The sequence below is a fragment of the Sparus aurata genome, chromosome 1 (genome assembly GCF_900880675.1).
Source record: "Sparus aurata chromosome 1, fSpaAur1.1, whole genome shotgun sequence".
Classification (NCBI taxonomy): Eukaryota; Metazoa; Chordata; class Actinopteri; order Spariformes; family Sparidae; genus Sparus; species Sparus aurata.
In genome coordinates, this window is record NC_044187.1 from 1,617,754 (window position 1) to 1,640,253 (window position 22,500).

General features: G+C 49.3%; 1 protein-coding gene across 1 annotated transcript in view; it reads right to left on the reverse strand.

Annotated features, from left to right (window-relative positions):
• Positions 1-703: 703 nt before the first annotated feature.
• LOC115576782 (potassium voltage-gated channel subfamily H member 1) overlaps positions 704-22,500 on the reverse strand; it is a 23,161-nt gene continuing 1,364 nt past the window's right edge. The window contains exons 2-10 of the mRNA XM_030409380.1: positions 18,779-18,902; positions 18,600-18,706; positions 17,921-18,049; positions 17,626-17,744; positions 15,006-15,398; positions 12,183-12,612; positions 7,015-7,214; positions 6,514-6,766; positions 704-1,420 (exon numbers count right to left, since the gene is read on the reverse strand). Of these exons, the coding sequence (XP_030265240.1) occupies positions 1,170-1,420; positions 6,514-6,766; positions 7,015-7,214; positions 12,183-12,612; positions 15,006-15,398; positions 17,626-17,744; positions 17,921-18,049; positions 18,600-18,706; positions 18,779-18,902 (2,006 nt within the window). The 3' untranslated portion in view covers positions 704-1,169. The remainder of the gene's footprint in view (positions 1,421-6,513; positions 6,767-7,014; positions 7,215-12,182; positions 12,613-15,005; positions 15,399-17,625; positions 17,745-17,920; positions 18,050-18,599; positions 18,707-18,778; positions 18,903-22,500) is intronic.

Below are 22,500 nucleotides of genomic sequence, written 5' to 3' on the forward strand. Positions count from 1 at the left end.
AAGCAGACACTCAGTAAAGGAACAGTTCACTTTCTTACATTCTTCAGCAGGTGAACTCAGTTGAGACGGGCTCCGTCATACAGAACCGGTTCTGTGGTTCAGCGACTTCACTTCCTGTGGGGAGAGCAGATGTGCTGACTTCAGATCCAGCCAGGTGGTTTTACCGTAAATACTCTGTGTGGTTTTAAAAGCAGCTGCTGCTCTCAGATCCTCTGTGAGCTGCTGGTCTCAGATCCTCCGGTCTCTCCTGGTTCTGTGGACCAGAGGACCGGGCAGAGCTGCCGGTCAGAACACAGGGCAGCTGTCCCGGTGGAAACAGGAAGTGATTTACGTTCCTCTGACATGATCAGGAGGTCTGAATATCTGCTGCCACAGTGAACGCATCACTGATGAAATCTGTAAATCAGAGCATTGATCGTTGCTGATGTGATCAATACAAGGTCGATTAAAGAGACCTCAAGGACACGTTAACTCCTGCTGCTGATGATGGAGGAGGAGGAGATGATGAAGAAGAAGAAGAAGATGGAGGAGGAGGAGGAGATTTATTCTGACCTCACTCTTCATGTTTCTGACCTCAGCATTAGCTTTAAGCTAGCAGTGCTGCTAACGTCTTTATTAGAACGAATCATTTCACAGAATGAAATGAGTTGTTGAGTTGGAGACACTTTATAAACTCTGTGAAACTCTGTCTCTGACTCATTCTGCATTATTTGGACCTTCTTGTTCATTCAGCAAATGTTCTACATGAACTTCTTTCTGTCTGTGTGTCTCAGTGATGGACGAGCAGGAAGTGACATCACAGCTGGTCACTCAGACAGGCTGATGTAGCTGTGATGGTCTCACGTGGTCTCACGTGGTCTCATGTGTTCAGCCTCGACCAGCTGAAGTCAGACTGTGTTTGTGCTGCAGCAGCAGTGGAGGTGTGAACAAAGCCGCCTGTCATCGTCCTCCTCCTCACTGCTGGCTGAGCGCTCGTCACACCTGCTGTGTGCAGCAGGACGAGCTGAGAACAAAGCAGCTGACGTCCGGACTGAAAGCCCGACGACACGACTCACACACACCGACACTCTCTACACGTCGTCGTCCTGTTGGGCTGACTTTAGTCGTTTCTCTGTGAAGCTGAGTCCTGCAGCACACGCAGGATGATGACGGGCGCAGTGAAAGCAGCTTTAAATCTGTCTGGGTCCAGTGGGCCCGTGGTGTGCGGAGGCGTGCTGACTCACCCTCTTCCTCAGGTTGTAGGTGAGCAGCAGGTTTCTGGCGAAGTGGTTTGCGAAGGCGGAGTAGAACTCCAGAACTTTCTGCAGCGCGTCTCGTTTGATGATGTGGAGGTCGCAGTAGGTCAGTGCTCGCACGTTAGCACAGGACTGCGCCAGCGTCATCTCCTTCCAGAACACGTCGCCGAACACGTCACCTTTACCTGCAGACACACACACACACACACACACACACACACACAGAGGTTCCTTCAGAACAGAGACTGTGTGTAATAAGGTGTGTGTTTACAGGCTGAACATATAAAATCATAATTAATCTCCCACAGTTTAATTATGAAGCTCTTCATGTGTTAAAAACAGTTAGCGGTTGCTAACGAGTGTCTGAATGAGACTACAGAGGTTGTCGGGGACATTAAACGTCCTCACAGCGAACACGGAGACTCATCTACTCACTAGTCCGTCTTTACAGCCACTTTAGTTACACACTGTTCTAACTCTGACTTTACAACTTGTACATTGATCAGTTTATAGAAAACCTGGATAGTAATTGTGCAGTAAGACTCTTAGTGGTGGAGACGTTTCAGTCATGTTACCGTGATGTCGTCTGTTTGTAGCCTAACATTAGCTTCTTACTGCTACACAGTTAATTTAGCTTCACACATCACAGAGTGGAGTTCATCTGTGGAGATGATCTGGATCAACAGAACCTGGACGGGTCAGAACCAGAGAGATGCTAACTGCAGCTAGCTGTCATTAGCAGACAGTGTTCACTTGTATTTAGTGTCAAAATATTCCTGAACATTTATTGACTTCAGTCGACACAGAACAGAGACGTCAACACTGTTGTTTCTTCACTGTGCTTAAATTTAAATTGAAACATTAACCTGGTAATTGTTTTATGTCAGATTAAACCTGAAACATCTGAAACATTTCGTCATTTCAGCTCAAATTCAGACTCCCAAATGTGTTTGTCCAGCAGAAGCTGAGGCACAGTGAAGCTGCTGTCAGTGTGTCTGTGTTCAGTGAAGAGTTTCCTTGTGTTTGGTCGGTTCTGTCCCTCGTCATTAACAGGTGATGCAGACTGCAGCTGCTCTCAGAACAGGAAGTGAAGCCGAGAACTCTTTAAATAGTTTGTAACGTGAAGTGAAAGTCGAGGCGATGAGTCTAAATATTTATCCGGAGAGGAACTGAAGCTGATTCAGGCTGCTGATAACAAACCTCCTGATGAAACGGACCTCTGAGCAGCAGCTGGGCCAGCGAGAGGCCCGGAGCCGGCGCTGAACAGGTGGATTATATTCATGTGTTAAATATCCTAACGAGGCTCCGCTGATGGGGGACAAGCTCATCACAGACAGCTGCTGATTATGAATGCTCATCAGCTCTGATGCAGCGTGTACCTGAGCTCAGTCCTGCTAACGTTAGCGACACGCAGCTGCTCTGAGGTCTGCTTCAGGTTGTTCGGTCGCAGCAGGTCTGAGGTCTGCGTCAGGTTGTTCGGTCGCAGCAGGTCTGAGGTCTGCTTCAGGTCGTTCAGTCACAGCTGCTCTGAGGTCTGCTTCAGGTCGTTCGGGTCGCAAGCGCTCTGAGGTCTGCTTCAGGTCGTTCAGTCAAGCTGCTCTGAGGTCTGTTCAGGTCGTTCAGTCGCAGCAGGTCTGAGGTCTGCTTCAGGTTGTTCGGTCGCAGCAGGTCTGAGGTCTGCTTCAGGTCGTTCGGTCGCAGCAGGTCTGAGGTCTGCGTCAGGTCGTTCGGTCGCAGCAGGGACTGAGGTCTGCGTCAGGTCGTCAGTCGCAGCAGGTCTGAGGTCTGCGTAGGTCGTTCGGTCGCAGCAGGTCTGAGGTCTGCGTCAGGTACGTTCGGTCGCAGCAGGTCTGAGGTCTGCGTCAGGTCGTCAGTCGCAGCAGGTCTGAGGTCTGCGTCAGGTCGTTCGGTCGCAGCAGGTCTGAGGTCTGCGTCAGGTCGTTCAGTCGCAGCAGGTCTGAGGTCTGCGTCAGGTCGTTCGGTCGCAGCAGGTCTGAGGTCTGCGTCAGGTCGTTCAGTCGCAGCAGGTCTGAGGTCTGCTTCAGGTCGTTCGGTCGCAGCAGGTCTGAGGTCTGCGTCAGGTTGTTCGGTCGCAGCAGGTCTGAGGTCTGCGTCAGGTCGTTCAGTCGCAGCAGGTCTGAGGTCTGCTTCAGGTCGTTCGGTCGCAGCAGGTCTGAGGTCTGCTTCAGGTCGTTCGGTCGCAGCAGGTCTGAGGTCTGCTTCAGGTCGTTCGGTCACAGCTGCTCTGAGGTCTGCGTCAGGTCGTTCGGTCGCAGCAGGTCTGAGGTCTGCGTCAGGTCGTTCGGTCGCAGCAGGTCTGAGGTCTGCGTCAGGTCGTTCGGTCGCAGCAGGTCTGAGGTCTGCGTCAGGTCGTTCAGTCACAGCTGCTCTGAGGTCTGCTTCAGGTCGTTCGGTCACAGCTGCTCTGAGGTCTGCGTCAGGTTGTTCGGTCGCAGCAGGTCTGAGGTCTGCTTCAGGTCGTTCGGTCGCAGCTGCTCTGAGGTCTGCGTCAGGTTGTTCGGTCGCAGCAGGTCTGAGGTCTGCCTTCAGGTCGTTCAGTCGCAGCAGGTCTGAGGTCTGCTTCAGGTCGTTCGGCGCCGCAGGTCTGAGGTCTGCTTCAGGTCTTCGGTCGGCAGCTGCTCTGAGGTCTGCGTCAGGTTGTTCAGTCGCAGAGGTCTGAGGTCTGCTTCAGGTCGTTCAGTCGCAGCAGGTCTGAGGTCTGCTTCAGGTCGTTCAGTCACAGCTGCTCTGAGGTCTGCTTCAGGTCGTTCGGTCGCAGCAGGTCTGAGGTCTGCTTCAGGTCGTTCGGTCGCAGCTGCTCTGAGGTCTGCGTCAGGTCGTTCGGTCGCAGCTGCTCTGAGGTCTGCGTCAGGTTGTTCAGTCGCAGCAGGTCTGAGGTCTGCTTCAGGTTGTTCAGTCGCAGCAGGTCTGAGGTCTGCTTCAGGTCGTTCGGTCGCAGCAGGTCTGAGGTCTGCGTCAGGTTGTTCGGTCGCAGCAGGTCTGAGGGTCTGCTTCAGGTCGTTCAGGTCGCAGCAGGTCTGAGGTCTGCTTCAGGTCGTTCAGTCGCAGCAGGTCTGAGGTCTGCTTCAGGTCGTTCGGTCGCAGCAGGTCTGAGGTCTGCTTCAGGTCGTTCGGTCGCAGCTGCTCTGAGGTCTGCTTCAGGTTGTTCGGTCGCAGCAGGTCTGAGGTCTGCTTCAGGTCGTTCGGTCGCAGCAGGTCTGAGGTCTGCTTCAGGTCGTTCGGTCGCAGCAGGTCTGAGGTCTGCGTCAGGTCGTTCGGTCGCAGCAGGTCTGAGGTCTGCTTCAGGTCGTTCGGTCGCAGCAGGTCTGAGGTCTGCTTCAGGTCGTCGGTCGCAGCAGGTCTGAGGTCTGCGTCAGGTCGTTCGGTCGCAGCAGGTCTGAGGTCTGCTTCAGGTCGTTCGGTCGCAGCAGGTCTGAGGTCTGCTTCAGGTCGTCTCGGTCGCAGCAGGTCTGAGGTTCTGCGTCAGTGTTCGGTCGCAGCAGGTCTGAGGTCTGCTTCAGGTCGTTCGGTCGCCAGCAGGTCTGAGGTCTGCGTCAGGTTGTTCGGTCGCAGCAGGTCTGAGGTCTGCTTTCAGGTCGTTCGGTCGCAGCAGGTCTGAGGTCGCTTAAGGTCGTTCGGTCACAGCTGCTCTGAGGTCTGCTTCAGGTCGTTCGGTCGCAGCAGGTCTGAGGTATGCTTCAGGTCGTTCGGTCGCCAGCTGACTCTGAGGTCTGCTTCAGGTCGTTCGGTCGCAGCAGGTCTGAGGTCTGCTTCAGGTCGTTCGGTCGCAGCAGGTCTGAGGTCTGCTTCAGGTCGTTCGGTCGCAGCAGGTCTGAGGTCTGCTTCAGGTCGTTCGGTCGCAGCAGGTCTGAGGTCTGCTTCAGGTCGTTCGGTCGCAGCAGGTCTGAGGTCTGCTTCAGGTCGTTCGGTCACAGCTGCTCTGAGGTCTGCTTCAGGTCGTTCGGTCGCAGCAGGTCTGAGGTCTGCTTCAGGTCGTTCGGTCACAGCTGCTCTGAGGTCTGCTTCAGGTCGTTCGGTCGCAGCAGGTCTGAGGTCTGCTTCAGGTCGTTCGGTCACAGCTGCTCTGAGGTCTGCTTCAGGTCGTTCGGTCGCAGCAGGTCTGAGGTCTGCGTCAGGTTGTTCGGTCACAGCTGCTCTGAGGTCTGCTTCAGGTCGTTCGGTCGCAGCAGGTTTGAGGTCTGCTTCAGGTCGTTCGGTCACAGCAGGTCTGAGGTCTGCTTCAGGTCGTTCGGTCGCAGCTGCTCTGAGGTCTGCTTCAGGTTGTTCGGTCACAGCAGGTCTGAGGTCTGCTTCAGGTCGTTCGGTCGCAGCAGGTCTGAGGTCTGCGTCAGGTTGTTCAGTCACAGCAGGTCTGAGGTCTGCGTCAGGTTGTTCAGTCACAGCAGGTCTGAGGTCTGCTTCAGGTTGTTCAGTCACAGCTGCTCTGAGGTCTGCGTCAGGTTGTTCAGTCGCAGCAGGTCTGAGGTCTGCTTCAGGTCGTTCGGTCGCAGCAGGTCTGAGGTCTGCTTCAGGTCGTTCGGTCGCAGCAGGTCTGAGGTCTGCTTCAGGTTGTTCAGTCACAGCAGGTCTGAGGTCTGCTTCAGGTCGTTCAGTCACAGCAGGTCTGAGGTCTGCTTCAGGTCGTTCAGTCACAGCAGGTCTGAGGTCTGCTTCAGGTTGTTCAGTCACAGCAGGTCTGAGGTCTGCTTCAGGTTGTTCAGTCACAGCAGGTCTGAGGTCTGCTTCAGGTTGTTCAGTCACAGCAGGTCTGAGGTCTGCTTCAGGTCGTTCAGTCACAGCAGGTCTGAGGTCTGCTTCAGGTCGTTCGGTCGCAGCAGGTCTGAGGTCTGCTTCAGGTCGTTCGGTCGCAGCAGGTCTGAGGTCAGATGTGTAAAACAAACAGCTCAGAGCTGCATAATGACGCTGACAGCTTCCCTCATCCTCACGCTGTTTCTGCTGACGCTCAGAGAACCAGGCGGAAAAACACGCTGTGCATAAAAAAGGAGGTGGAGTGTTTTAGAGAAGCGCTGACTCGGACCGGCACCACAGCCACTAGATTCTGCAGAACTTATGAGGACATCTGGACTTGTAAAGGACGAAGCTGATTGGACGCCGGCTCTATGACTCACTGCTCTGGTGTTTGAAGGATCACTGACGGCTGTTTATTCTGTGGTTTCAATGTGAGATAGTGTTGCTGAAAATCTCAAAATATGGATTCATATTGATTCTGTAGGATCAATACAACACACACACACACACACACACACACACTCCTCACCTAAAATGGCGACCACCTCGTCGTCCTGGATGACCTCCAGTGACCCCGACACCACGAAGCACAGGCTGTCCACGCTCTCTCCCGCGTGGAAGATGAGGTCGCCCGGCGCGCTGTGGACCGTCTGGAACTCCATGGCGAGCGCTCGCAGGCAGCCGTCGCTCGCCAGCCGGAACGCTGGGTGTTCTTTAAACACCTTCCTGTTGAGGTGGACGCAGATGTCTGCGCGCATGTCCTTCGGACAAATCTGCAGCACCTGAAACACACAGTGAGGTCACAGTGAGGTCACAGCGAGGTCACAGTGAGGTCACAGTGAGGTCACAGTGAGGTCACAGCGAGGTCACAGTGAGAAGCTGCTCCGCCTCTTAACTGATGACAGTTTCCTCCTGGTTGTAACCTGACAGAGTCCTGACCTTTAACCTGATCAGCACCGTCAGCGTCAGACGGAGCTGATCAGCTGATCAATGAGCTCTGCTGTGTAAGCAGCCGTCACACAGTCGTTACCTTGTCGGTGTCGATGCCTCTGGACATGGACCAGGTGGACACGATGTAGTCCATCACCCGCTCGCTCAGACCTTTGGGCACCTGGTAGAGCTTCAGGAAGTCTCGGACGCTGTTGAGCATCTCGTGGTAGCGGTTGGTGTTGGCGTACATCTGCTGGAAGATGGTGGTGACGTTACCGAAGATGGTGGCGTACAGCAGCGCTGTCGGCAGGAAGCAGAGCGAGACGAGACAGATGTTCAGACATTTCATGAGGTGTAAAGTCATCGTGTTTGTAAGTTAGCGTCTTGTTTTTACATTAAATCTAAACTCGACTTCCTCAGAGTCTCAGTCTGACAGCTGATTGGTCAGACGTGTCTCAACTGCTGCAGTCCCTCCCTGACTCAGCTGCTCTCCCTCACGGCCCGTCAGCAGGATGGACCCGGGGTCACTGGATCAATACCGACCCGCGTCCACCAGCAGCAGCAGCAGATAAAAACCTGCCGTCATCCACTCTGAACACATCGACAGCAGCTCCGGTTGAACGAGTCAGAGTCACAACACGGGCTTCACTGTGACCTTCATACGCAGCGGCGCCCCCCCGCGCTAACGCTGAAGCAGCAACGCCAGGTCCAGAACCAGCGCCAGGTCCGGAGGTTGACCACTGAGAGGCTCCACACGAGCTGTTTGTGTTATTTTTACCTCGCAGGACAGAAACTAAACCTCACAAAGATGAAATGTGATCAGGTGGAAGCAAGCAAACAGCAAACCAACGAGTTTTAATGGAAACACGACTCAACACACCTGTTAGTCACACCTGAACACGTCAAACATAAAGTATAAACATTCATAGTGTCTTATAGTTTAATGCACATGTTTCATATCCACCTCGTCTGTCTCGGCCCAGAATACACTCTGTACACTCTTGGTGCTGATCCAGATAAAAAGACGGATCCAGGAAGTTTTTCTTGCCGTTTTTGTTGGACGAGACGTTTTTTCCACATTGTTCAGTGTCTCTTGTATCACTGAGGGATCTGGATGTGAAACAGGCGTGTTTGGATGGCTGGATGTGGCTTGATTGAATTCAAGGGGCCTTTTTTTTCTCATTATCTTATTATCTGTCTTCTGTTTTATGTTTTTTTCTTCTCATTTCTCATCACTGTGACATTTCTGTCATAGAAGGAGAAACTGTAGCGAGAGCAGTTTCCCCCTCAGGACTCAGAACACCATGTGTGCTTCTGATTCTGATTATTTTACATGTTCTGTGTTCAGTTTCATTCTAGAAACAAGAAGCTGAAGGAGAACGCTCACTGTTCACACACCGCACAGACTCAAACCAACAGCCAGCTGCCTTTATCCGACCGCTCCGCTGCCTCTCGTCTGACCCGTTCAGCAGAGTTGCATTGAAACTTATCACCTCGTCTGCTGGCAGCTACACAGCAGCGCGTACGTTCTGCGCCTGCACGAGATGCAGTAAGTCTCCTTAACATCAGGCGGCGCTAGTCTCCTGCCAGTAATCCAAAACATGAAAACAGGAAATGACAGAATGGAGTGCAGACCATCGTCACTTCCTCCCATCTGATTCACTAGCACACCGCCAATCAGAATAGTCACTGAACAGACAATCAGAGTATCTGATGGCGTCCAATCTGCCGACACTCTCAGACTTTGTGAGTTGAATCTGACCACACGCCGTCCACACGGTTCCAACAGCTTCCAACACAGCTGAACACACCAACAGATTTGTTCCTGAACTCGTCCGAGTCTCCACAAACACTTCAGACGCCCAGTGATTGGGCCGGTGTGTTCCTGCCTTAAAGTTAAAAGATGTGGTGGAGACATGTTTCTGTGAAGACATCGAGTGTAAAGTTAACCGTCGATTGATACGATTATTAGAAATCAAGGAGACCGAAAAACGACGTGTTGGACCGATCGTTCATTTGTAGTAAAAACTGAAGTCTTTGTGTCAAAAGTTCAAACAACCAGAGGTGAAATGAACTTAAAGTACAACATCCAGGTACTTTACACTTCACTTAGTAACTAGTTACTTTACAGATTCAGATTACAGAGTTTATAGGCTGTTGATTGATCAGATGTTGTTGTGAGACGACGATGACTCAGAGACAAGAAGCACATTAGTTCACTTTTTCTGCAACCGGACAGAAAAATCAGCGACTCTGATGATCAGATTAATGCTGATCATCAGCCCGATAACATCCAGGCTGATGATCAGTCTGGTCCTCGTCAGCTCGACCCACAGAGACTGATATGAGACATCAGGGTGAAATAAACCTGAAGCTGAAACCTGAAATAAACCTGAAGCTGCTTTAACGTAAATACGCAGGAGATGATCACAGCTGGTTGGACCTCGGCGGGTCAACAGGCTGCCAGCAGGTCAAACGTCACGTGGAAACTAAAGAAATAAACATTTTAACTTTGATTTACTGCAGAAGAAAAACCCTCAGTCATGATGGAGATAACTCCTGTGCTGGTGTGGTGGCAGAGCTCCGGCCCTCTGAGAGCAGAGACGGAGGATGTTCTGGAAAGAAAATGGACCAGCTATTTCTGTCCTTCCTCTCAGACCCGGTCCTGATGTCACAGTAAGCATTACAACGCTCACGCTCGCTATGCTAATGACCCAAACTCTCACGCTGGATCAGGGATGCTGGCTGTCATAGCAACCGCTTTCCATCAGCCTCCAGCGGCTCGCAGCCTTTTTGTGTGCCAGGAAGCTGACAGGAGCAGAGGAGGGGGGTTAATCCAACTCTCAGCTTCCTGCACTGTTCCTCCTGAATCTAAATAGGAAACCAGACTTTACCCAGACTGCAATGCACCCTCAGTACAGTGTCAGTACAGTGCTGCTACAGGAGCCCAGAGGGACAAACTGAGAGCGCAGGATGAATCCCTGCACCGCACAGCTCAACTCTCACAAACAGGAAGTTAAACTGGCTGCAGGTTAACTTTCACCGGACCTCCTGATCTGACTCCACTGCTGCTGAACGACGTCTTTACAGAAACACGGTTTGGTTTACAGAACAGAAGCCTCTGCTGTCAGCGCATGATTAAACAGGTCGGATGACGTTTCTCTGGAAGGCCGAGCGTGTGATTGTGATCCAGACTAGAAGACTTTAGATCCTGATGTGACACGAGACGACGGCAGCTTCCGATGAAGGAGACAAATCGTCAACATCCGAGTGAGGAAAAGCTTTTACCTGCAGACGATCTGGAAAACCTCCACAGACTGGCCTCACTGCTAGAAACTGTCATATACTGATGTACAGTGTATATAACCTCTAATGGAAATGTGACCACGTTTCTGGGATGTTTTCTAGTCTGATGGCGACCCTGAAGTGACCGAACCTCCAGCAGCTGGAGGACGTGATGTCCTGGGAGGCCCTCCAACACTTACTGGGAACCAGTGATGTAGAAGAAGTTAATCAGATAATGAGAATAGAATAATTGTGTCCATTCTGTGTTTGTCAGAGAGAGTTTGGGGGGTTTCCCATTCAGAGTGCAGCTGCTGACAGCTGCAGGTTCATTTAAAGCTCCACGGCTCCGACACATGTTTGTGTCTGTGGTGTTAAGATATGAGAGTGCAGAGCTGCAGGATCAGAGCTGTCAGCTGCAGCGTTCAGGCTGGATCAGGCGTCCTGCTGAGCAGCTGGAGGTGTGAAGGCTGCAGCCGACAGCAGGGAGGACTGAGTCCAGCCGATCTGACAGCACCCTTAATATTTCAGTGAGGGAGTCCACCACGGCAGGCCGCAGGGCGTCAGGCCTCATCACATCGCTGAGGAAACAACAGAGAGGCCGTCTGTCCGTCTGTTCATCCGTCTGTCTGTCTCAGGCACAGCAGACACGCCTTTCTAAACTCTGAAACACTGAGAGCTTCTCTGGACTCAGACTGCTGCGTTACCATGTTCACAACATCAGAATATATGAAGGTAACTTAAACATGCATGAACCATCTTGTACCTCATCACTGCAAAACCAAATCAACTAAATCAACCAAATCAACTAAATTAACCAAATCAACCAAATGAGCCAAATGTGTGTGATGTGATGTGATGGAGACATCAGAGTCTGAACTGAAGCCAACAGGTTAAAGGTAGAATCTGACACGGCCTGCTCAATTTAAATACCAGATGTTTAAAGGTTTCATGTGAAGCGGAGCCGTCTGACTCTGAGTTCATGTGCAGAGAGACGGATCACAAAGAGGAACTGTTGCTGCATTCATACACATTTACATCATAAAACTGGCATAAAACACACGTTTTTTAACTTGTCGATTCAGAACAACTTCAGTGTTATTTATGTTTAAACCCTCCAGGTGATTAAAGTGGAGAGAGTGAGTCAGAGTGACTCCAGCAGGACTCGGAGAGGATGACGATGGTGGTTTTGTTTTGTGTGCAGAGGGTTAAAGTTCTAATCAATACAGTTATATTACAGCTCCCATGACACAGCCAGGCGGTTTGTGTCAGCGTGGTCCTGTGTTCCCTGTGAGAACAGGTCAACAGAAGTCAGAAGCTCTGAATGCAGGTTTCCTTCCACCATGGAGCTGGAGGTCTGATTCTGGTCGGACCGGCTTTAACTGCGGCTACATTTAGCTTCAGCTAGCAGCTACTAGCTGTAAACCAGGAACATGAATCACAGTAACTGTCGTCAGTCGTCCTCTGAGCCGCCACGATTCAGAGTCTAGATCAGAGATTCTCTCAGTTCCTTTTGTCTCCACTCGTCTACTCGTGTGCAACCAAAGTAAAACAAACGTTCAAAGATGTCACAGCTAGCTTAGCGTTAGCCTGCAGCTAGCTTAGCATTACAGACCGGGTGCCCGAGACGTGCTTCTCACGCTCGTGCCATGCATGGCCGTCACTCCTCCTGTGTGATGAAGACGATCAGCTGACTGGTACCACAGCAGTCAGAGATCCTTTATTGACTGTCTGTGAGGAGGTTTCACTCCGGACAGATCTGAGAAACTGAGATTCTCTCCCTGCTGTTTATTGTTGAAACACTGAAGGCTGTTTGGTGTTTATTCTCACTGAAGATTATTTGAACTTGTCTCCTTAAGGAAGCGTTTGTCAGAGCTGTCAGTGTTGTGTATGTTTATTTAAATCAAAAGTTGTGAATTTGAAGACTGGAGACACCTCCCAAGGTCCCGGTCCACATGAGTCCACAATAAACATGGTAATACTCACATCCGATCATCATCATGGCCACAGCAAAGATCTTCTCCCCGTCTGTGTTTGGCGCGATGTTTCCGAAGCCGATGCTGGTCAGACTGGTCATGGTGAAGTACAGCGAGGTGATGTAGACCGAGTCCTTGCTGGGCCCGCCCTCCCAGCGGCCCGTCCCCGAGGCGTTGAACCTGTAGGGCGTCCCCACCGTGTCCCCCAGCAGGAACAGCCAGCTGTCCGTCCGCACGCTGTTGGTGTCCTCGTCGATCACCTCGTAGTCTCCGATGCTGTACCAGATGCAGGCCAGCCAGTGGGCCGCCAGGCCGAACACGCACACCAGCAGAACCAGCACAGCGGCACCGTACTCAATGTAGTGGTCCAGCTTCCGGGCCACCCGACCCAAACGCAGCAGACGCACCACTTTGAGAGAGCTGAAGAGACTGCTGATCCCCTGCAGAGGACGAGGAACAGGAAGAGAAACGGTTCTGTTTGGTATCACAGAAGTTCTACAAGTTCTACATAAAAACAGGTGTGAAAACAGTGAGACGGTGACGTGAGCTGGACCGGGTCATCATTTCTTTATTCAACCCAAACACTCAGATTACTTTATTGTACATTAATCATACGTTAGCAGAGAACTGAGTGAAGTCAGCACTCAGCAGAGACTCTGGTTCTGGTTCTGGTTCTGGTTCTCTGTCTCCTCTCTGTAACGTTACGTTCATGAAGTAAAGTCCATTTCCACTCCAGCTCCAGTCAGCAGTCAGCAGAACAGAACCTGGAGGTCAGATCCGGATCACTGCTGCAGTCGGGCTGATCAACAGAGGGAAGAGAACCTCTGAGTTCTGCTCCCGTCGGATCAGAACAGAACCGGATGAGACTGCAGGTGTTTACTCCTCCAGGAGGCTCTGAACAAAAGTCTTGTTTTATTTTGATAGAGGCCCCCCACATTGTGCTTTTATTTTCTTAACCGCAGCTAAATGTTTCATTAATAAGTTCAGTGTGTCACAATTAAATACCTGAACATGTGAATTATTACAGGAGACAGAAAACAGTTGACTTCAGTGTAAATGTTTGTATAATAAACACTCATTATATTGTTTATGTAGTAAATCTGCACTCATTTGATTTAATTATTCTATTATTTACGTTGTCTCAAATGCAGCGCTTTAATTCAGAACTGAAATGTAGAAGCAGTTGAAGTGTTTTGTGTGTTTTCAGTCAGTGTCACTGATCTGTGGTCAGCTCGGAGGCTGTTACCGGGCAGAGTGGAAACCTTTATTGATGCTTTTATTTTGTAATTGTTTGTATTGACTGAAATCGCTGCAGTGACACGACTCTGAGCGCAGACTGAAGAAACTTTATAGGTCACAAACTGAAGTCTGGCTTCCGCGGGACGGTTCTGTTGGACCACAGCACAGCTTCCCCTGCTTGGGGTCCAGTTTATTGACTGACTCATTGATTGATTGACTCCTCTGGTTGGTCGTTGGGCTGATTAATTGATCGATGGGACTCTAACTGGTCTTTAAGTGGCTACAGGCTGAGAAACTGTAAATCACCCAATCGGGCCAAAGATGTTCTGTGTTCAGTGACTCGCATCAGAGCTGATCTGCAGCGCTGAGGGTGACTTGTATTTTCTGGTGAGTCCAGAAAACTGGCCCGCTGAATTAAGATCCTTCTCCAACGCTGCTTCAGAGTCAAAGAACCCCACAGGAGTTCTGCAGTCTGCTGCTCCAGCTGATCCCGGGACCAGACTGAACCCGACTGCCTGGTTTTTACACTCTCTGCAGCTCGAGTCCTAAAACACTCCTGCTGAGATGTTTTCTATTTGTTTATCTTTCCTATCGGTGTCAGTCCGGATCTCATCATCACCAGAACTTTCCAAAGGTGTAGATTTAAAAATGTCACAGATCTCTCACATGTAATCAGCTGCTCGTCTAACCACCACCGCCCTGAAGCTGCCCGCTGCTTCTACACAGCTTCCTCTTTAGATGAGAGCTCTTTAAAGACACACCTTGATGCAGGTGGACCAATCGTCAGCCGGCACCTGCGGTTCTGATAGTTAACCAGCTGTATCATAAAGCTCATCCGGCTTCGGTCTCTCCTTCACTTTATTGTTTTGCTCAGTGGATTTAAAAACGCCGTGGTGTTTACAGTTAAACCTCCTCCAGTGTGAACCAGCGTCTCCTCACAGACCTGTGTGTTCATCAACCAGCCAATCAGAATCCAGGGTTATGAACATATGTAATGGAGTATTATGTAATGTGACTGGGTCTTCACTGAGGCCGCCGGTCGTCCTCTGCAGCGTCCTGTGGTGGATCAGAGTGTATGAAACATGTATGAAGCGTCACTCAGCCGCCTCTCAACATCACAGTTTCCTCACTGGGGAAACACCCACAATGCACTGCTCCTCCATTAGCAGCCTCCACAACCAGAGGGAGGGTGAAAACCCTGACTGCACCCTGATGGGCTGAAGCGAACCCTCACACTTCATCTCCTTTCACTCATCCACCTTGTTTTTACTCGGCTCTACGGGAGCCCACACAGGACACGATCACTGCTACTGTCTTTGATTTCTGGTGATCTCGTGACCTCCCAGTTCACATCGTTGATCATCTTTTAAAGTTTCATGTTGGAACTGCTATTAAAGTCAACACAGCATAAATATATGCCTATGAAATAAAACCACTTAATGTAACATTACAGCTGGTGAGAATTGTAGGAGCCACATCGAATCTTTGAATTTATATAAATTAAAAGAAGAAGAAAAATAAGGAGAAGAAACAGAAGAAGAAGAAGAAGAAGAAGAAGAAGAAGGAGCCCTTCAGTAGATTAATGTCCACTCACCTCGTCCACGTTCTCGAAGGCGTTGATGACATCATAAGGCAGGCAGGACAGCAGGTCGATGACAAACCACGTCTTCACGTAGTTCATGCGGATCAGTTTGGGGTCGGAGATGACCTCTCCTGCCGGGCCCACGAAGGTGGTGTGGAAGTTGAGGACGATGTCGACGAGGAAGATGACGTCCACGATGCTGTCGACCACCAGCCAGGTGACGTTGTTCTGCTTGGTCTTGAAGGAGACGTTGTAGGGCACCATGATGGCCGTGTAGAAGGTGAGGATGAGGATGACCCAGTCCCACGTGGTCTTAAACAGGCAGTAGTGCAGGATGATGTGTGGCGGCGTCTTCGGGGTTTCCTGTTTGTACTGAGGCAAGATCTCAGAACCAAGCTGCAGAACCTGAGACACACGACAGGAGGAGGAAGAGGAGGAGGAGGAAGAGGAAGAGGAGGAAGGGGAAGGGGATGTCACTGACATGTTAACTGTCTGTGAACCAGTCTCTACATCACCAGACTCCCTTAGAAAATGTAGTGATTTAAAGAGTCGGTTCGTGAGGAGACACTTTATAAACTCTGTCTCTGACTCGTTCCGAATTATGTGTTCCTTCTTGTTAATTCTGCAAATGTTCCACATGAACTTCTTTCTGTCTTTGAGTAGAAACATGGAGTCTGTGTGTCTCAGTGATGGTCCATCGTCTGAACCCTCTCAGCTCCTGTAACCAGCTCGTCTCAGAGATAAACAGTACATCCACCTGCTGGCCTCTCCAAAAACACTGTGACAGTAAAATGAATTCTTGAAGCAGAGAACAAACAGTGACGGGACTTATTCATTAGCACCAACACTAATTACCTCTCTGCACTTAATGGAAAGATTAGTCACAGCTCATTACAAACAACTTGTCAGTGACATGTTGTCCACCAGCAGGATGCTGATGTTTGAGGACGGCTGAAAACGTTTAGTTCTCACTTTACTTCTTCTCATCTGGACCTGAAGAGACGAACAACAAGTTCTGTATATCAACAACCATCAGCTCAGCAGAACCTCCCTCCAGCTGGCCTCACAAAGCTTCCACTGGACTTTCTAAGAGACTCCAGCAGCTGAGCGTGGGCCGGTCCTGTTCTGTGATAAATGATGGCACTCTCTCAGACCAGCAGAGGTGTTTAACACAGTATGACACAAGACAGAACTGGACCTCTGGTTCTGTCTCTTCAGAGTGAACTCCTGAAACAAAGCCAACAGAATCAGCAGCTCCCCTCTCATCCTGTCATGAGGCCCAATGTTCAGTCTGATGATGGATGAAGGACTTCCTGGTGTTTACTGATGGACCACTGTTATTAAAAATGGAGGCTGTCCCTGTTTCTCCCCGAGCCCTCCTCTGTCCTCCACAGCAGCTTTACATGGACAATATTCCCTCTTTCTGATTATTAATAGTCAGCGAGTGTAAACTCAACATTTTTATACTCCTGTGAACTCTGTACTGTAACTGTCAAGTCAGTATTTTGAGCTCCAGGAGTTCTTTAAGAGCTAAAAACAGAAACATGTGTCACTTCACATTCACGTCAAGAAGGTGGACGCATATGTGACAGCTTTACTGTGATCAATACTCCCTCTCTGTTTGGGCCTGTTTTAATCTTGTGCCGATATTCGTCCTCGCGGTCTGATCCTCCAGAGGAGGCAGCATCAGAGCCTGTGTGGGAGGGCGACCCGGCAGCGTGGGACAGCGGTGTGACGGTCTGATGGCGTCCAGTCCAGTCTGACAGCTGAACAGATCCTTCGCTCGCCAAAGAAAAGAAAAACGTCCTACACTTCAACCCACAAAGCAACGATACAGAACCAGACAGGTCGTGTCTTCAGCATCTTATAGGAGAAGTGTCTGTCCTCCTGTCTGTCCTCCTGTCTGTCCTCCTGTCTGTCCTACTGTCTGTCCTCCTGTCTGTGCTCCTGTCTGTCCTCCTGTCTGTGCTCCTGTCTGTCCTCCTGTCTGTCCTCCTGTCTGTGCTCCTGACTGTCCTCCTGTCTGTGCTCCTGTCTGTCCTACTGTCTGTCCTCCTGTCTGTGCTCCTGACTGTCCTCCTGTCTGTCCTCCTGTCTGACCTCCTGTCTGTCCTCCTGTCTGTGCTCCTGTCTGTGCTCCTGTCTGTCCTACTGTCTGTGCTCCTGACTGTCCTCCTGTCTGACCTCCTGTCTGTCCTCCTGTCTGTTCTCCTGTCTGTCCTACTGTCTGTCCTCCTGTCTGTGCTCCTGACTGTCCTCCTGTCTGACCTCCTGTCTGTCCTCCTGTCTGTGCTCCTGTCTGTCCTCTGTCTGTGCTCCTGTCTGTGCTCCTGTCTGTCCTCCTGTCTGTCCTCCTGTCTGTCTGGCGGTGTAGAGGTGAGGCTTCGTCGCGATGCTATGATTGAATCTCTGTGTGAAGGCGGCTGCAGACTAACACTGAAGTGGTTAAACCTTCTGATGACACGACTGTATTTCATGTTGCAATGACTCTTAAATGTGTTATTTTAAATCTGTACCTCCCCTGAACAACGGTGCTGCAGTCATGACCACGTAAACCCAGATCGAGCTGTGAGCAGACAGCAGGACGAGGCTCTGATCGCAGGACGTCGTGTTTCATGTGATGTGATCTCACCTCTGCCAGCCGTGAGTGTTTGTGGACGTTCTCTCCCTTGTGGACAGCTGGAGCGAGCTGCTGAAGAACGCCTCGACTGCTGGTCAACGCACGGGTCAGACGGGCAAATTTACCCCAACCTGCCAAAAGGGACAGAACAACAGACGGCATCAGGAGACTGAACACTCCGGAAAAACATCAGCGAACGACTAAACGAGAGACCGAATCCTCCTGCGAGATCCAAAACACAGAAGATTACATACAGATAAAAATAATGATGCTGCCGTGCAATCAGGAAGTGTTTGATCCCGCCCACCTTTTGAAGAGTCATCCTCGATTGGTTGCTTGAAGGCGGTGATGTCACTGAAGGTGCAGAGAAACAGCACGACTTTGTCCTGCTCGTTCCTGATTGGAGCGATCTTCACAAAAAACCAAACCGGCATCCCTGCAGCACAGACAGGAAGTCAGGGGGACGGACCTCACAGGAATAATCTGCCAGAACAAACTCAGAACTCTGACGGGTCGAACAGGAAGGAAATCACTACATATACCAGATTATACATAAGACTAAATGTTGTGGTGTATTGGAACCCAGGGTAAGGCCGCTAATGGGTTTGCTAACATTAGCTGCACAGCTAAATGTGTTAGCGGTAAATCACTGAGCAGACGTATCAGTTGTAAGCATCCTTGTGTCCCTGTAGGTCCGATCAGCCTTGTTTCATGTGTTCAACTAAAAATAGCTGACAGCTGGTCGGACCTCTGCAGGAATAACAACCACACGCAGAAGAAGAATTAGTGCTGATTCATGAAGCGGAGCAGACGGTCGGCAGCTCGAAGGCCTCAGACTGTCAGCAGGCTGTGTCCCAGTTTAGGACTTAAACTGGTTCTCCGGGTCTTCAGGTCCTCAAGTTTCTGGTTTTTTAGGTATTCGGGTCAGACGAAACACCTTTCACACACACAGCACACGACACGCTGTCAAACACTGAAGTACTCACGGTTCTTCTTGTACATCAGAATCTCAAAGGAGTTCATCTCGTAGCTGTCAAAGGTCTGACGAACCTTCTCCGCCATCTCCTTGTCCGTCAGCTCTCCGTACATGAAGCTGCAGGAGAGAACACAGTAAAGCCACCACCTGTGAGTGTGTGTGTGTGTGTGTGTGTGTGTGTGGTCGTACCTGCAGGTGCTGCTCTTCTGCATGACCTCGGCCCGATGGTACCCGGACAGTTTGCAGAAGCCGTCGTTGCTGTAGACGATGGGCCAGTCCACAATCTGAGCGTTACCCAGCACAAAGTTGGTATCTGAGCACAGAACCGGACAGGAAGTTATTAGTTTCTGACGTTTAAAGTAATCTGCAACTGTTTTAATAATCAACTTGAGTCTCAGTCAGGACACTGAAGACTGTTGGGTTGAAACGCTGATCGACACGTTTTATAACCACCTTCTACATATGACGAGGCTGAGAACGTGATGAGAGCTGACTGATGATCATCATCGATGAGTTTATAGATCTTTGTTTGGTTAATCTTTCTATAAAATCTTCCATCAAGGTCACCGATGTTTATGTGAAAAGAAAAGTCAGCAGTGAGACATTCTAACTGACTGACATGTTCATAACTAATTAAAGTTACACGAGTAACGATGTTTTGCTGAACCTCACTGAATGATGAGCAAATAAATCTCTGGAACATGTGAACAACCGACCTTATCAGCTGATGTATTGATCAGTTTCACTACATTAACTGTACTTGACATCCACCCACCTGCAGCAGGTGTAGCTGATCAGGAGCGAAGCAGCTGTTATAACGACACCACGGTGACTTCATTTAATGTGAAGCGCACACGCTGTGTTTGTGTTGAACATTCTGGACACAACAGCTACCGGCCAATCACAGTCCACCAGCAGCACAGGAAGCTGTGTGTGTGTGTGTGTGTGTGTGTGTGTGTGTGTGTTGATAACAGCTGAACAGCAGCTTCGCAGTGTTACCTGACTGCCAGCCAGTCCTGTGGTCCTGCGTGTGGTGTGTTATCAGACTTGGTCCTAGAGATCAACTTTCTTTAATGGTTGAATTTGACTGAATAAGAACACAAAGATCAGCCGGTCTGAAAGTGCTGATGTGTCGCTGACGGGTCACACAGGTGTGCAGGACGCTGCTCAGCAGGGTCGAGACTCGCTCAACTACGATGATCCGGTTCTGTGTTTTAGGCGACGGGTGAATATTATGTTGTCTGAACTCATGTAAGCTGTCTGCTCTTCTTTTAACATCAACACAATCACAGCATCGTGTAGACAAACATCCACATCACAGGTAACGATGAAAAGAACTGATCCGTCCTGCTGATCACATAGTTAACTCTAATATCCATCAGGATAATCACAACGTTTACAACCCAGAGATCCTTCACACGAACACATAAATCATCAGCATCGATCTGAAGCGGGACAACAAAGATATCTTTATCTTTCATCATAATCAATCCACTCACTATTTCTAATTATTGCTGTTTTGATTAAGGAGGTAAAATTTTGGTTTCTCTTATCTGGAGACATTTCTGTGATACGTGTGTTTGAGTTACTAACATAGACAAACACGTGATGACAGACAGGTACGTGTTATAAACCTGTAAATGAAATGTTTCCACGGTATCAGTGACGTCACTGTTTCTGTAGCCTCACAAAGACTGTCGGCGACGCTCTGAGCTGTGACTTCCTGAATATTTCACACTCCTCCTTCACTTTCTCACACGGGAGCCTGAGTTGAACCCGGGCAGAGACGATGTGATGAAGAGCAACAACAGTTCGATACATGTCAGTGTAACGTCACACAGATCAGGAGGGACGCCTGACAGACACACAACACCACAAACTGATGTGAACGTCCAGCTTTGTGTCTCCAGCGTCAGTGTTTCTCTGTAGAACGAGCACATTCACACCTGCTGAAGAAAAGCAACACACAGTGATCTGATGATGTAAAGACTGAGCATATCACTGTTTGTCACCTGAAGTGCTGGATGATGGAACACGTTTCTGTCATGTGACCGTGATGTCGTCTGTTTGTAGCCTAATATTAGCTTCTTACTGCTACACAGTTAATTTAGCTTCACACATCACAGAGTTCATCTGTGGAGATTATCTGGATCAACAGAACCTAGACGGGTCAGAACCTTGACCTTCCCTCCAGCGCCACCATCAGCACAAACATCCTCGTCTCTGTCGTGGTGTAATGAAGGCTGCGGCCTCTCGGGAGCGCCGGCAGCTCTTTAGAGTTTAAAGCTTGATTTCATCTTTTGTCATTGAACTAATTGGGGTGAAACGAGGCGGAGCAACAACACGTTAATTAACTGTTCAGCCGCGAAGCTTCATCGTTACACTCAATTACACTGCAGCCGGTCTGATCAGTCTGTAGATCAAAGGAGCAGTCTGTAGATTAAAGGAGCAGTCTGTAGATTAAAGGAGCAGTCTGTAGATTAAAGGATCAGTCTGTAGATTAAAGGAGCAGTCTGTAGATTAAAGGATCAGTCTGTAGATTAAAGGATCAGTCTGTAGTTTAAAGGATCAGTCTGTAGATCAAAGGAGCAGTCTGTAGATTAAAGGATCAGTCTGTAGTTTAAAGGTTCAGTCTGTAGATTAAAGGTTCAGTCTGTAGATCAAAGGTTCAGTCTGTAGATTAAAGGATCAGTCTGTAGTTTAAAGGTTCAGTCTGTAGATTAAAGGTTCAGTCTGTAGATTAAAGGTTCAGTCTGTAGATCAAAGGATCAGTCTGTAGATCAAAGGAGCAGTCTGTAGATTAAAGGAGCAGTCTGTAGATTAAAGGATCAGTCTGTAGATTAAAGGATCAGTCTGTAGTTTAAAGGATCAGTCTGTAGATCAAAGGAGCAGTCTGTAGATTAAAGGAGCAGTCTGTAGATTAAAGGTTCAGTCTGTAGATCAAAGGATCAGTCTGTAGATCAAAGGAGCAGTCTGTAGATTAAAGGAGCAGTCTGTAGATTAAAGGATCAGTCTGTAGATTAAAGGATCAGTCTGTAGTTTAAAGGATCAGTCTGTAGATCAAAGGATCAGTCTGTAGATTAAAGGAGCAGTCTGTAGATTAAAGGTTCGGTCTGTAGATCAAAGGTTCAGTCTGTAGATTAAAGGAGCAGTCTGTAGATTAAAGGAGCAGTCTGTAGATTAAAGGTTCAGTCTGTAGATTAAAGGATCAGTCTGTAGATTAAAGGATCAGTCTGTAGTTTAAAGGATCAGTCTGTAGATCAAAGGATCAGTCTGTAGATTAAAGGAGCAGTCTGTAGATTAAAGGTTCAGTCTGTAGATCTAAGGATCAGTCTGTACATTAAAGGAGCAGTCTGTACATTAAAGGTTCAGTCTGTAGATTAAAGGTTCAGTCTGTAGATTAAAGGATCAGTCTGTAGATCAAAGGATCAGTCTGTAGATTAAAGGTTCAGTCTGTACATTAAAGGAGCAGTCTGTACATTAAAGGAGCAGTCTGTAGTTTAAAGGTTCAGACTGTAGATTAAAGGCCCACACACACCGCCCAGACTCAAACCAACAACCACCTGCCTTGATCTGACCACTCCGCTGCCTCTCATCTGACCCGTTCGGCAGAACAAGTTGCATTGAAACAAACTGCCTTGTCTACTGCCAACTACACAGCAGCGTGAACGTTCTGTGCTTGCCCGAGATGCAATAAATCTCCTTAACATCAGGTGGCGCTGGTCTCGTGCCAGTAATCCAAAACAAGAAACAGGAAATGGCAGAACGGAGTGCAGACCATCGATTATGTGATGAAAACAAAGCGCACACAGTGTTGGCTCAGTATTCATTTGACCTGAGAAGACATGTGAGGAACACAATACTTGGTTTTACTTTAAAGATCATTATGTCTGAGCTTATGGTCACGTTGT